Source organism: Crocodylus siamensis, chromosome 8 (genome assembly GCF_052110815.1).
Source record: "Crocodylus siamensis isolate JL-2025a chromosome 8, ASM5211081v1, whole genome shotgun sequence".
In the NCBI taxonomy this organism is placed as follows: domain Eukaryota; kingdom Metazoa; phylum Chordata; order Crocodylia; family Crocodylidae; genus Crocodylus; species Crocodylus siamensis.
The window spans coordinates 38,973,840-38,987,308 of record NC_143402.1 but is presented as its reverse complement, the minus strand read 5'-3'; the positions used below and the strand labels follow the sequence as shown (position 1 = coordinate 38,987,308).

The following is a 13,469-nucleotide window of genomic DNA, read 5'->3' as shown; positions in this document are numbered from 1 at the left end:
AGAAAATTCATGTTCTTCATACCACTTTGTGTCATTTCAGTGGCTATTGGCATGAATATGTTGCAGGCCATACTGGCAATAGAGCAAGTCTGTTTTAATCAATTATGGTACATGGATGTATTCCCTTCCCAGTGAAACATACCAGGAAGGAGTCACACTTCACAGAGGAACCAGATTCAAAGAGCCAGGACAGCACCACTGCAGAGTTTATCTAGTTCTGCTCTTGACTTTGACTCAGTAAATAACCTCTTACAGTGAGCAGAGAAGGCACTTTAAGGCTGTACAAATGAGTTTCTGAAACATACTGAATAATTCCATCGTTAAAACATTGAGTCACCTGTGTTGCTATAGGTGTAGCAATAACACTGCAAGGATCAGCACTTCAGAATACTTTGCAGAAGTTAGACTTTCAATATAAAAAAAATGTTTAAGGCCACCTAAAATGATTTTCACATTCAAAAAGGGTTATTATAATTATTGCCAGGTTGCTTCATACATCCGTAGACCTATGCCTCAACAGTAGAGCAGCAACCGTGGCACATTCTGATAGAGGAATATACTGAGAAGGAACCAGAACACACTGGTAGGTGTTTTGCCCAGGTCTTGTGTTCTGAGCACCTGGAAGCTAGTCAGATCTCCTGGCATGATATTCAGGTCCATTACCAGTGGGAGATCACAGTTCTCTCACAAACATGATGCTTGTTTACTCCCAGCAATAGTTGGAGCTGGTGATGTTCATTTTAGCTTGCTGCATCAGACCAAAATGGAGATCAGTAGCAGGACTAGAAAGCTACCAGTAGCAATTCAGCGCTTCTCAGGCATCTAGTAGTGGTTGTTAAAGTTTTGTTGTTTTGTAAGCATTCATACACATTCTACTTCCTCCTCCTCTTCTACACTTTGAGAACCTTTATGGATGTCCTCTGGGACCAGAAGGGGCTGATGTAGACATGACTGGTGCCTTTCTGCCCCGCTCCAAGATGAGGTATGCAGGTCTGCCCCTCCTTGCCTTAGGATGAGGGGCAGCAGGTCTGGGGAAAAGGACATGTCTCTGAAGGCATGTAGAAGGAAAATGCCAGAGACTATGGTGAGGAAGCCACTTATTGTGCCAATTATGTTGTCCAGGGCCATGTGTTGCCACTCCTTGAAAAGAATAGCTGAACACGTCATGACAGCTGTGGTGAACAGGACATAGTAAACTGGTGTGACCACAGATGTATTGAAGATGTCCAAAGCCTTGTTCAGGTAATTGATCTGGACACTGACAAAGACCCCCAGGCAAGCTGGTAGCACCCATACTAGTGGTTCTTTCAGTACTGGCTTCCCAGCAAACAGTTCTTTGAGTGCAATGCCCAGGCCCTTGACACAGGACACGGAGAGCGAGCCAATGGCAGAACAGACCAAAACGTATACTAAGACGTTGCTCCTACCATAACGAGGCCCAGCGACGAAGATGAGGAGAATGGAGCTCACCAGCACACACACAGCGAAGACGATGAATCCTTAGATCAGAAGGAGAATCATTAAGATTTGCAACATAGTGGGTAATGCTGTTATACATCTGTGCTACATATAATGTGTTCTGTGAACACTGAGAGAAGAGAGAGAATGGGTAAGGATGGTAACTAGAACAGCCGAACAGTGGAGGGCTGCAAGTCAGGACTGGAGATACTAGCTGAGCTTTGCAGACTGGGATTAAGGCTCTTCTAGTCTTTCTGCACATTGCATCAGCAGGGCCCTGTGATGAGTTGTAGCATGACCCTGGCTTGATCTGCTTGGTTCCTCTCCTCTGCAATTTCACTCACTACCCTTAATATTACTGCCCAAATCAATCCCTTGTTTCCAACTGCTACATCTCATGTTTCTATCATAGGGGTCTCTCTCCAAGTTTTCCTGTGCTTTCCTCACTCAGTTTTCTAACCAGTCTTCTCCTAGTCTTATGCTGCCTCTCTCATGTACTGACAATCCTCTCATCTACGCCAGTGTTGCATTAAGATAAACTGTGGCTGCTGATGATTCTTGCTTCCTTTGTAACTCTTGTCTAGCTATTTCATATCAAAGGGGCCATATGAAAAACAAATACAGTGTGTGCCTACACCATACATCTTGTGCCAGGCTTGACAGTAACCACTGCTGTTATACAAATAGACTTTTTGCCTATTGCTTTTAATCTTATTTATTTTCTTGAGGTTTGCATTGCCTTAAGAAACTCCATTTTGTATTGCTCTGCAACTTGATATAAGTGCTTGACCTTTGTATGCTGTATGTGTGAGAGAATGGGTGAGAGTGTGTCTGTGGAAAAGGAAAACAATGGCTGGCGACTGGCTGAAGAATGCAGAGAGAGAAAAAGACCAAAACAAGAAGAATCCACCCAAAACAACAGCAATCAACCTTCAAGGAAGAACGTAGTGATAACACAGCAAAGCCTGGAGGACTGGATGAATTGACAAGGCTATAAAAGATGGGGTGAGACATTTCAAATTTGGGTCTTGTTCTGCATGTCAGCCTGGAGGATCAGTTCATCTAATGAGATGGACCAGCAGGAGCCTGGCTCCTACTTGTGATCAGCTTGACTGGCCACTAAGCTGATCCGGGTACTGAGAAGACCGGTAATGTATACCAGCGTGGAACAGGAACTGGGGTATGAATGAACTTAATAAACCAGGCATCTTGCCTTATCCTCTCTTATAAGGTCTCACTCTTGATTTGAGCAATTGGCAATTTGTGTAACACTGCCTCTCCACTTGGTGGCAGAGGCTTTTACACACAATCCCCAAAACATGAAAAATCCAATTTTTAAGTAACAAGAGTCCTACCAGCCATCACAGAGAATATTTCTTTCAACTGGGTATAGAACAAGCAGGAAGAACTGATTACTGTTTAACCTCCCCAGTCTAGACAAGTAATTCTGCCATCTCTTATAAAGAGGTGAGATGAACACTGTATTTGGGGTACCTGGATCTTTCAGCTTCTCTGCCATTGATTCCAAGCTGGATACTTCCTCTTCTTGTGGAGCATGGATTACCATCACTGTAGAGCCCAGGATACTTAGGATGCAGCCAATCTTCCCATGGATGTTCAGTCGTTCGTTCAGAAAGAAGGATGACAAAACCGCGCTGTAGGATTGAAGTCAGAAGATGGAGTATTTGAAGAAGAGGATAAGGTGAGGGTAGAGAACTGTTTTCACTGGGAACAGCAAAGGCATTGGTGTTGCTTTTTCTGATGGTGCTCACCTAACTAGAACACTTAATGCGCCCAACGGTGTTACCACTGTTGCAGGAGCAAAGGCATACGCAGCAAAATTCACTGCTTCTCCAATTCCCACTGCAAGACAGAGGACAGTCAGTCACAGGAATGCAACTTAAAACAGAGCAAATTTGACAGAATATGGGTTTGGTTGCACATAGTGCACAATCAGTCACTGAACAGAGGTCCAGTCATCACCACCCACCTGGATTTCACTGACCCCACCATTTATTATCCACAGCTATGTAGTCAAACTGTCTGATACAGACAAGGATCATACATAATCAAAGACAAGCCTCTAATTTATATATGGGAACACTGCTAATAAACAACAGAGAAAGGAAAGATCAATAGTATTTGTAAAGTTCAAAGGGGTTGTGGAAAATTGTATCTTCCTAATTTGCCTTTGTGTGATAGGAATGGTTTTACAGTTGGTAGACATCCTGCAGCATCTGTTAGCATCATATTAGTGAATTACCATAAGGCTCTGGCTGAATTCCTAGCAACATCAGAAATTGAGGAACTGGCTATGCACAGGTTTGACAGGATTTGATTTTTATTGATAGACATCCATTTCACTTGACACTGATAGATGGAAAAATATTTCCATCAGTAATTAAAAAAAAAAATACATAAATTTTGGCATGGAGGTATGGAAATGTGGGGCAGGGGGCACTTCACACACACACACACACACACCAGCCACTGTGCCGTTAAGACTGTGTCAAAGGTGGCAGGGCTGCAGGGGCAGGGTTGGTAGCAGTGAGGAGCCCAGTACCACCGCCCCTAACTGTGCCCAGCTGAGGAAAAGCCAAGTCCCACAGAGCCTGGCCCAGCCTGGCCTCTGTGGGAGTTTGGCCCCTGCCTTGATCACCCAGGGGTCAGGCCAGGCTCCTCAGGAGTTTGGTCCTTGCTCGGATCACACAGGGGCCAAACCCTGTGGAGAGCTGACCCAAAAACACCCCTAAATTTGGTGCAATCCTGAAAGTTTCAAATCAATAAAAAATCAGAATAAAAAGCTTAAAAATAAATATGGATTTTCGCCATCCAAATAATAACAAAATCAAATTCTGCCAAGCCTGGCTATGCAGGTACAGTGAGTTCCATAATTACCTAACATACTATGCAGGGTGAGCAAGCCATTTTGGAAGTTATTGTGCCCATGATTTCATTTACAATATTTAAAAACATGCAAGATTTTAACATGCAACACAGCTGTGCTTAGAAAGGCAACATTACCACAGTGCTCAGGGGTAAAGTCAGGCAGCTGAACCTTGATTTGACAAAGGGAACATGACAATAAGGCAAACAAGAGCAATCAAAACTTAACAACCATGATCCTGACGTCACTTGCTGACAGTAGTATCAAGATTGCTGAAATTTCCTGAAGTGCGGGACCTCATGCGGCTGCCTGGTCCAGGCCCTGCTGGATCCATCCTGGCCAAGTGCCTGTCTGACCTGCTTTGGGCAGCTTCCAGGAATGCAGAGGCTTGGCTTCTCTGGGAGCCTGTGCCAATGCTGAAACACCTTCAGTATTAGAAAGCTCCTAATCTCCAGCCTAAGCTTCCCCTGCCATCGGTCCTCGGCCTGTCCCTGCAGTCCCAGAGAAGAACCACCCTCATGGCCCCGCAGGCAGGTGAACACCATTATCTCCTCCCCCGGACCTCCCCGCTCCAGCCTCCTCACAAGTGTCGCCTCCCCTCCCGGCTCCCGCTCGCCCCCCACGGCGCAGGGGAGACCTCCCCGACCCGGCAGTGCGCGCGGCACCGGAATTGCCCGACTGGCGGGCGCGTCGCACTTACTGCATAGAAGCCCGGCCCACCACAGCCACTCACGCAGGTAGGCGTGGCCTCCGTGCCCTGCAACACAGCGGGGGGTGGGGTCAACGGCCGCCGAGCCCCGGGGAGCCCCGCCCCCACCCCAGCACAGTGCTTCGCTAGCACCCGGGCCGCTCCCGCCCCGGTACCTGCGCGGGCGGCGCCGCGAGCAGCCAGGCGCAATAGCCCCTTCTTCTTGAGGACGAAGCTAGCGCCGATGCAGCCGCAGGAACCGAGCGCCAGCCCCAGCCCCAGGTAGAACTCGCAGCGCCCCCGCGCACCCTCCATCGCGACCCGGCCCGTGACGTCACTCCCGGGCGGGCGGGGCCGCACGTGCGCGGGCTCCACCAGCCTCCGGCGCCGCAGGGGGCGCTCGGCCCCGCCCCCTTACCCCAGGAAGTGACGACAGAGTACTGCGTCCCTCCTCCCCCGTGCCAGTGTTGCGGCCGTGCTCGGGCCCGTCTGGCCCCGCCCTCCTCAGCCTGGTCCCGGCCCGTTTCCGTTTCTGGCGGGGTCGTTATTCCGACCTGTTGTTAGGAATCGAAGCGCCCGGGAGAGCAGTGGGGCCGGGGCCGGGGCCGGGGCCGGGGCCAGGGCCAGTGGGAGCAAGGGCCTGAGCCCGCTCCGCACGCTGCTGCTGCGGGGCTCGTTTCTGAGGTGCGAGGGCTGAGCTCGTTGGGGCAGCGCCGGCTGCCCGTTCGGGACCTGCTGCCCAGACCCGGTGGGCTACCTAGGTGTTGGGAAGAACGGGCCCTTCGCTCAGAAACGTCCTTTCCAGCAGCGTCTGTTACCCATTGTCTCCGTACAGCCAAGGGGCTCTTGGGGTCTTGTGTTACCCCAGGGAGATGGGAGTTGAGCAGCCCTCTGGCTGCTCATTGCTTTTTTCTGAACTCAAGAACACAAGATGAGCAAGAGCAAGGACGACGCTCCCCATGAGCTGGAGAGCCAATTTGTTCTGCGCCTGCCTCCGGTAAGAGATGCATGGGCTAGGCCTGAGTTAAAGATGCCATGGTGGGAGAGGTCCCATGTGAGGCTGGCACCAAGCTCCTGAGAGCCCAGCTTGGCCCCTGTTTGGTGGAGTTTGGTGGGTGGAAAGTGCAGTTTGTGAGGAAAGAGTTTCAGGAGATTGAAACTGAGAATTCTGCAGACTCTGGGGCAGAGGGAGAGTGACTCCCCTGTATCATGTATCCCTTATACCTGGTACTTCTGCGAGATGCATTTTGTGCTCTGCTACTTGGACCTTGTGGAATAAATGCCCTACAAAGCACACCAAAGCATGCATAAGTGCTGGGTCACTGCTGCTGACCAGTCCTGTCAGTCCTTCTTGGTGCAAATAATCTTGTTCAATAAATGCCTTGTTTGCGGGGTGCAGGGGAAGCCTCTCAAAAGACCTCACAGATGCATTCCCTTTGACTAACAAATGAATCCTTATAGGTACAGCTCTTTAACTTTGCCTTGACCTATAATCCTGAGAAGGGCATCTCATGTTCCATGAAAGTGTTGCTTGGCTGCCTCATCCATGAAATGGATGTAAACAGCCGATAAAAACCCCATCTGGTTTCTGTTTTCCAAGGGACCGTGTACCATTTTCAGAGTGTGTTAACTTATGGGCTGTGATGTGCTCTGGGAGCAATGCTGCTACCATTTATAGTGTGGCCTCTTGGTTGGGTTTCTCTATTAGGATAACAGCCTGGTTTAAAGGTGGACATATTTGAGAGCAGCTATGTTTCCCAGAGAACATACATAGGTCTTGTCACATCTCATTCATCTCTCTCAGGAATATGCCTCTACTGTGCGGAGGGCGGTTCAGTCTGGCAGTGTCAACCTCAAAGACAGACTCACCATTGAGTTACATCGTGAGTATGTAAGATGAGCTCCTCTAAGGAAGAAGCAGGAGTACTGGAGGCCTCAGAAGAAGGGGACTTAATATGCAGAGTACAAAGGAAGAAGAGCCTTCAAGGTTTTGCTCATCACGCAGGCAAAATGTTAGGGAGGGAGCTCTCAGCTGTGCTGCACTATAGAATGGCCTTTCCAGCAGACTACTGGTGAAGGTGTCTAGTCTCTAAGCAGGAACTGTCCTCAGACCACCCCTCGGGAGCCCTGGAGACAAAGCTGTATCTTACAGCATATTAGACAGCTCAAGGCTGCATAGTGCAAATAGCACAGGATAGAGCTGAAACCAGCAGCAGTATGCTTCAGCTAACCAACACAAGCTTCTGTGCACTCCAGGAAACTTAACTTCCTGTCTGCCTTGTATACTGTTTCCCAGAGAAACTGACGTGGATATTTGTGATCCTAAAGAGAAAATGGTGTTGGTTCAGGGGATGCGTGATTGCATGGGTAAAGCTGATCTAAGGAGCAAGGCCGTGGGCCTTTGATCCTGGAGGATATACTGATATATTTTTTCACTATTGCTGTATCAGCAAATTCCCAGATCTGCTGTGGAGAAACCAAAAGCAATTGGAGGATGCAACCCACAGCTATTTCTCTGCTTCAAGGTCAGGCCATGTCTTCTCACCTTGTTGCAAAGGATGTCTTAAATTTAACAAGAAAACCTGACAGTTTATTGCACCTTCAGTTTTCAAGAAAGTTTTAGGAGTTTCTAAACAGTGGCCCAGGGACAGAGCATGCAGTCTGCCCATCCAGCAGGGCTACCCACACCATTGGTTTGTTCTTTGGCTTTTTGCAGCAGATGGACGTCATGGGATCGTCCGTGTGGACCGTGTCCCTCTGGCTGCCAAATCGGTAGACCTGCCCTGCATCATTGAGAGCTTAAAAACCATTGATAAGAAAACGTTCTACAAGACAGCAGACATTTGCCAGGTATGTATGGCTAGCCCTTCTTGCAGCTTTCCTGTCCTCTTTGCTCACTCCCTCTTTTTGGATTCACCAGTACCACATGCCATCAACCCTACGATCTCACCATACAGTAAACTTATTTGTGTTTTGGGGGACTCTAGATGCTTGTGTGCACTGTGGATGGTGATCTCTACCCTCCTGTGGAAGAGCCAACTGTGAGTACTGACCCCAAGGCAAACAAAAAAAAGGACAAGGACAGAGAGAAGAAATTCATCTGGAACCATGGCAGTGAGTAGAGGAGCTGCAACTTTATCCTATGCCAGCCTACTCCCAGGCTCATAACTGTCCCTCCTGCCCACCCTTAGTAGTACAGGCAGAATCTGTCATGCCTTCTTACTCCTGGACAGGTGAGAAGCATTTCCTCATCTCATCATTTCTGAGAGAGCTGCTGCATCACTCAGACTCACTCCATTCAGACTTACTGAATTTGCCACTTACGTGACCTTTCCCCTTGGTATCCACTAGCACACATGAGCTGTTTCCTTTATTCCAGTTACTCTTCCACTGAAGAACGTAAGAAAGAGGCGATTCAGGAAGACAGCCAAGAAAAAGGTGAGCTGTGTCCATTGCAGTGCCAGCAACCAAGCTTGGGAAAGGGAGAAGCTCTCAGTGCTGGGTCACTAGCTTAGGACAGGGCTTTCTAGATTCAAAGTGGTAGGAGGCCACATACCCTAGGGTTGCACTAGTGCAAGCCATAGGCCTCCAGACTGCATTGCTGCATCCTCCCAACATGCCTCCCCCTCCCCTGCCCACATTGCATACACAACATGCCCCAAAACATGTATCTCTTTGCACTGCATGTGTGGGTAGTGCTCACATCTGCTGCTGCTGCACTGCAGGCTGTCCCAGTGCCATGGGCTGCACCATCCTTGCCCCTGGGGGAAAAGCAAGAAACAAAAGCTGAAGGAGAAGCAGGGAGCCTAGAGCCTCTGGCTGCAGCCAGAGCAATAGAAAAAGCAGCAGCTGGGTAGCAGCCCAGGAGCTGCATGTTATCACCAGTTGGATGGCCCTGGCTTAGGAACTGGTCTTAGCCCCATATTTTAGGGATTTGTAACTAACTCAGGGGTGGGCAAAATATGGCCTGTGAGCCAGATCCAGCCTGTGGCAGGTCCCTTGGCCCTGTCCAGGCCAGGTGTAGGCAGCAGCCTGGGCTATGGCACATGCAGATTATCCTGTCAAGGTTATAACTTTATGCAAATGCCCTTATTAGTAAAGGTCTGTGGAGCAAAAAAGAGCTCTGCAAAGTGGCTGATGATTGTATCACTAGGCTGGATGGATTTGTTTTTGTGCTTTGCATTTATTTCTTCTCTCAGACGCATGATGGAGCAATGTTACATTTTGATGTTAGGGAAAACCAGTCTCTCAGAACCCCTGGTCTCGCAGAACGTTCTTGCTTTCCTGTAGGAGAAAGCCTAGTGATGCACTAGGGCTCATGGACAGAGGTGATATCTCTTATTAGACCAACAAGATTTTTGCAAAAAAAAATTCTTTAATTGCAAGCTTTCAGGCACAAACACCCTTCGTCAGGAATCTTAGAAAAGATTGTAAAAGTTCTCCTGGGTAGAAATTAAAGTTCATATTTCATAGAATTTCACGGGGGGGGCGGTCAGTAGATGCAAAAACCCTCTGGTTAATTTAATAATAAAAAGTGAAACTTCGTATGATTGTTTAGTTCACTTTAGAACTGAGAACAAAATGGAGGGGCCTTTCATGGACACCCCAGCCACAGCACGCCAAAACTCCCTAGGTGGCTGTACCCCATTTGCCAGTTCCACAGGCAGGGGTGTGTGGGGAGCAAATCACAGCTCTGTTCCAGGCCCCAGCCCCTTGGAGGGGCCTTTCATAAATGCATTCAGCCTCAAGACTTGACATGCCACATAGATTGGTTTCTTAAGAGGTACTTGGGAGTGTTCCAAGAGGAGCTGAAGTCAGGTCATTGAGGGTACTCGGCTCAACCCAGAAGCTTTGAGGAAGAGGAAAGGAAGATGGGATGCTGACCTGAGGCAGGTAGCGTCATTGGAGAGCTTGTGAGGGGCAGGAATATGCTAATTGACAAGCAAAGAATAAGATGAGGTAAAGTACTGGGAGGCAGCCAGAGAGCAAGAAACCCCTGAGCCAGAACTGTCTGCTCAAAGATGTCTGACAATATCCCTGCTCCATTCTCTCTCCCTTGCCCAGTACATTGAGTCTCCAGATGTGGAAAAGGAGGTGAAGCGGTTGCTGAGCACAGACGCTGAGGCTGTCAGTGTCCGTATCCTTTCTCGGGAGAAACCCTGCTGAACAGCTTCTGAGGGAGGCTAGAAGGAGCCACCAGACAGAGAAGTTCAGCCTGTTGCACACATGGGTAGTAAGAGCAAACAGAAGCTGAGCAGATGACAGACACTGAAGTTTAGAGTTTTACCTTTAGTCTGTTCAAAATCTGCTGCTTCTCAGCAACCTCCTCTTGGCATTTGTCACAGCACTTTGTGAGTAATGTCCATGTATTTGCAGCTGATGCTCCTGACAGTACAATAACTTGCTGTAATATCTGCTGAGAAGAGAAAAGAAGAGATACCTGAATGCCCAGATTGGCCAAACCTGGGTGTCTGTAACAACTATGCCCAGAATTAGAGGGGCTTGTTGAAATATAGGATGGAGTTACTTACCCCCGGTGTTGTTTTAACTGGAAAAGCCCTGGATGTAGCTGCAGGGGTCTCTCCGCAGACATTACCTTTTGTTGTTATCCCTTGACTCTTGTGCATCTGCTGTCAGGCTGGGAGGTTATTGCTGAAGATGAGACAAAGGAAGCAGACAACCATGGTTCGCTCACCAGTCTGGACATCTCCTCTCCGGGGATGTCTGGACACAAACAAGGCCACGGCTCATCAGGTACACTAGAAGAGATCAGTGCTTAATTTAGCAAAAGTATTTACCTGTCAGGTGGCAGGGTCACCACCTTCTTTTGCACACAAGGGTGGCCTCAAACTGGAGAGCTGACTTGACTGTATGAGCAGAGCTGAACACCAAGGCTGCATTCATTGGGGGGAGAGAACTGGCACAGTTCCCCAAGTTTCTGGAACAGATATGTATTTGCTGTAACAGTATCTGTTTTATAAAAGCAGAAAAATAGATCTTCCTTGGTCTTCAATTCACCTACTTCTAGTCCATTGGACCTGGGTTAGAATTTCCTAATGAATCAAAGCAAACTTAAGGAAGGTAGAAATGTATTTAGATAAGCATTCAGTACAGAGCACTGTTCCTGAAAGCCAAGGGCATATGTGGCATCTTAGGAGAGACTTGTAGATTACTGTTGAATCCAGTGCACCTTCTTCAACTATTTTCCTTATTTTCCTTCTGTGTCAAACCACTAGAACATGATGAACTGCGGGAGATCTTTAATGACATCAGCAGCAGCAGTGAAGATGAAGATGAGAGAGATCATCATGATGACGAAGATTTGAACATCATGGACACAGAGGAAGACTTGGAGAGGCAGTTGCAGGACAAGCTAAACGAATCCAATGGACAGCAACAGGAGAGTGAGGGTACAAACCAGATTGGTGAGTCACAGGGCAGTCTGCAGCCAGGATGGGCTGTTTTTGGTGTGCTGAACCTGGACTTTTCCCTTAGTGAATCAGCACTGTGTCAGGGTGTGGAGGACTGCTATATGATTCTGCTTGTGATACAGTTCAACTGTGCTTATGGACTGGGTCTGCTGTAAGTCCTGAGCTCTTTATGTTTTAGCCATGGGGATCCAGAAGCAGATTGACAACCTGAAAAGTAAACTCCAGGAGACCCAGGAGCGGAGAAAGCGCCAGGAAGATCTCATTATGAAAGTAGAGAACCTGGCTCTCAAGGTAAGTGCTGTCTGGCCCTGGGGACCCTCTTTCCTATGTGAAACTTGTGTTCCTCAGGAGTCCCAGTCAGCTAAGTGGAGGCTGTGCAGGCTTTGACTCTTAACAAGCATCAACCATTGTCCTGGAGAAACCAAAGTCCTTCCCTTTTGTGGAATTAAGATTCATGTGCCTATAAGGAAGTGTGCCAGCCAGCCAGCCAGCCATGTGACTCAGCTGTGACTAATGCAGAATAAGCCACAAACCTGCAGCAGAAGATAAAGGGTCTTGAGACCCATGCTGCATTCTGCTCCCCATACAGCCTGTCAGATTGCAGGGTGTTGTTTTGTTCCCATTGGCTAAGCGGTCCTTGGCAAGAGCTTTAGCAATCATATTCTGGTTTGTCACTTTCCAGACCCGTCTGCAGGCTGTGTTGGATGAGTTCAAACAGCAGGAAGAACGAGAAAAGCAGCAGGTAAGAGGACCTATGTTATTGACCCCTTTGCGTCCTTGTAGAAGAAAGTGACACGTGCCATGTTATGAGATAACACTGAGCCATACTTGCTTAGCAGGAAGTGACAAGTTGCCTGCTTTTCTAAGAATTTCATTGAAAGCACTCCACGTCCTTCACTGTGCCACTTCAGGCTCTGATCTCACCAGAAGCCATGAGTGAAGCCAGGTTGTATTTGATCAGGAATGACTGAGAGACCTCAGTTATCTATAGGTGCCTGGATAGACCAGTAGTTTGGTGATGCAGTTGTCTGGGAAGTGCTGTACGGCTATGAGAATGTTGTTAGCCTTTTGGTCTGAGGAGGGAAAATGCAAGGACTTACAGCAGTGTAATATCCTTGTAATAGCTTGTGCCTTTCTCTCCCAACCCTCTCTCCACAGCTGGTCACTCTGCAGGAACAGCTTGAATCCCTGATGGAGAAATGAGGGCAGGAGCTCCCTGTACCTCTGGGCAAGCAGTGTGCTGAGCCAGAAGCTTCACCCATGAGTTTAGGAGTCACCCTTGGTGCCAAAGCTCTCAGGTTACTGGCTTGACCTTCCCAGACTTGGTTGATAAGTGACTCTTGTTCATTCTCCGGGAACAGTGTTTCTAGAGCTCCTGTCTCATTCTGGATAATGCAGCCAGCCCCCTAATGTTGAGGAAAGGAACTGACCTGGAGTTTGTTCCTTTACAACAGATATTCCTGGTAGTTTAGCTGTACTGACAAGGGCTATCAAGAAAATAGTCTCATCCATTTTTTTTTCTAATTGGAAGTTGTTGAAAACTCTGAAGCTTTGTGTCAGAGGGTCTCTGCTCCCTGATATTGCTCTGGGTCTTGTCGTCTTTTGTTTCCAGAATCCTTTGGGATGCTGCTGAGAGCGTGGCTGTGCCATCCAAGCAATGGGCATGGACTTCCCAGCATTATGTATGCCTGTAAGGACAGCCCAGACAGCTCACTACAGAGTGGCTACCCTACACTCACCCTGAAAACCAGTGTTACCTGAGAAGTTTGCACATGGGTTTAGTCTTTAGTGGACTTTAGAAGTGGAGCTGTTCTGCTGGCATCTTGTTCCTGTGCTGACTTTAAGAAAAACAACCAATAAAGCATGTTTCCAACTCAGTGTGCCCCTTAATTCTCTTGTCTCCAGAACTGTCTTATGGCTGGCAAGCTCCCAGTGTCATCTGGAGTTGGCCTGTACATATTGCTCTGTGATGGTGTTCTGATGCTGCTGCAGCTTGGCCAGACTC

At 48.2% G+C, this 13,469-nt stretch overlaps 2 protein-coding genes across 2 annotated transcripts; one reads left to right on the top strand and one right to left on the bottom strand.

Annotated features, from left to right (window-relative positions):
- Positions 1-170: 170 nt before the first annotated feature.
- LOC149858287 (magnesium transporter NIPA2-like) lies at positions 171-5,348 on the bottom strand. Its single transcript, XM_090061462.1, has 5 exons — positions 5,210-5,348; positions 5,046-5,102; positions 3,231-3,321; positions 2,953-3,113; positions 171-1,499 (listed from the first exon to the last, which is right to left on the bottom strand). The coding sequence occupies exons 1-5, from the start codon at positions 5,346-5,348 to the stop codon at positions 862-864; spliced, it is 1,086 nt and encodes a 361-aa protein (XP_089917588.1). The 3' UTR covers positions 171-861.
- A 543-nt stretch (positions 5,349-5,891) lies between these two features.
- On the top strand, positions 5,892-13,342 carry TAF7L (TATA-box binding protein associated factor 7 like). Its single transcript, XM_090061463.1, has 11 exons — positions 5,892-6,030; positions 6,838-6,916; positions 7,750-7,883; positions 8,021-8,147; positions 8,413-8,471; positions 10,098-10,170; positions 10,671-10,787; positions 11,270-11,458; positions 11,643-11,755; positions 12,147-12,206; positions 12,623-13,342. Exons 1-11 carry the CDS (start codon positions 5,965-5,967, stop codon positions 12,665-12,667), a joined length of 1,062 nt encoding a protein of 353 aa, XP_089917589.1. The 5' UTR covers positions 5,892-5,964; the 3' UTR covers positions 12,668-13,342.
- Positions 13,343-13,469: the final 127 nt, after the last annotated feature.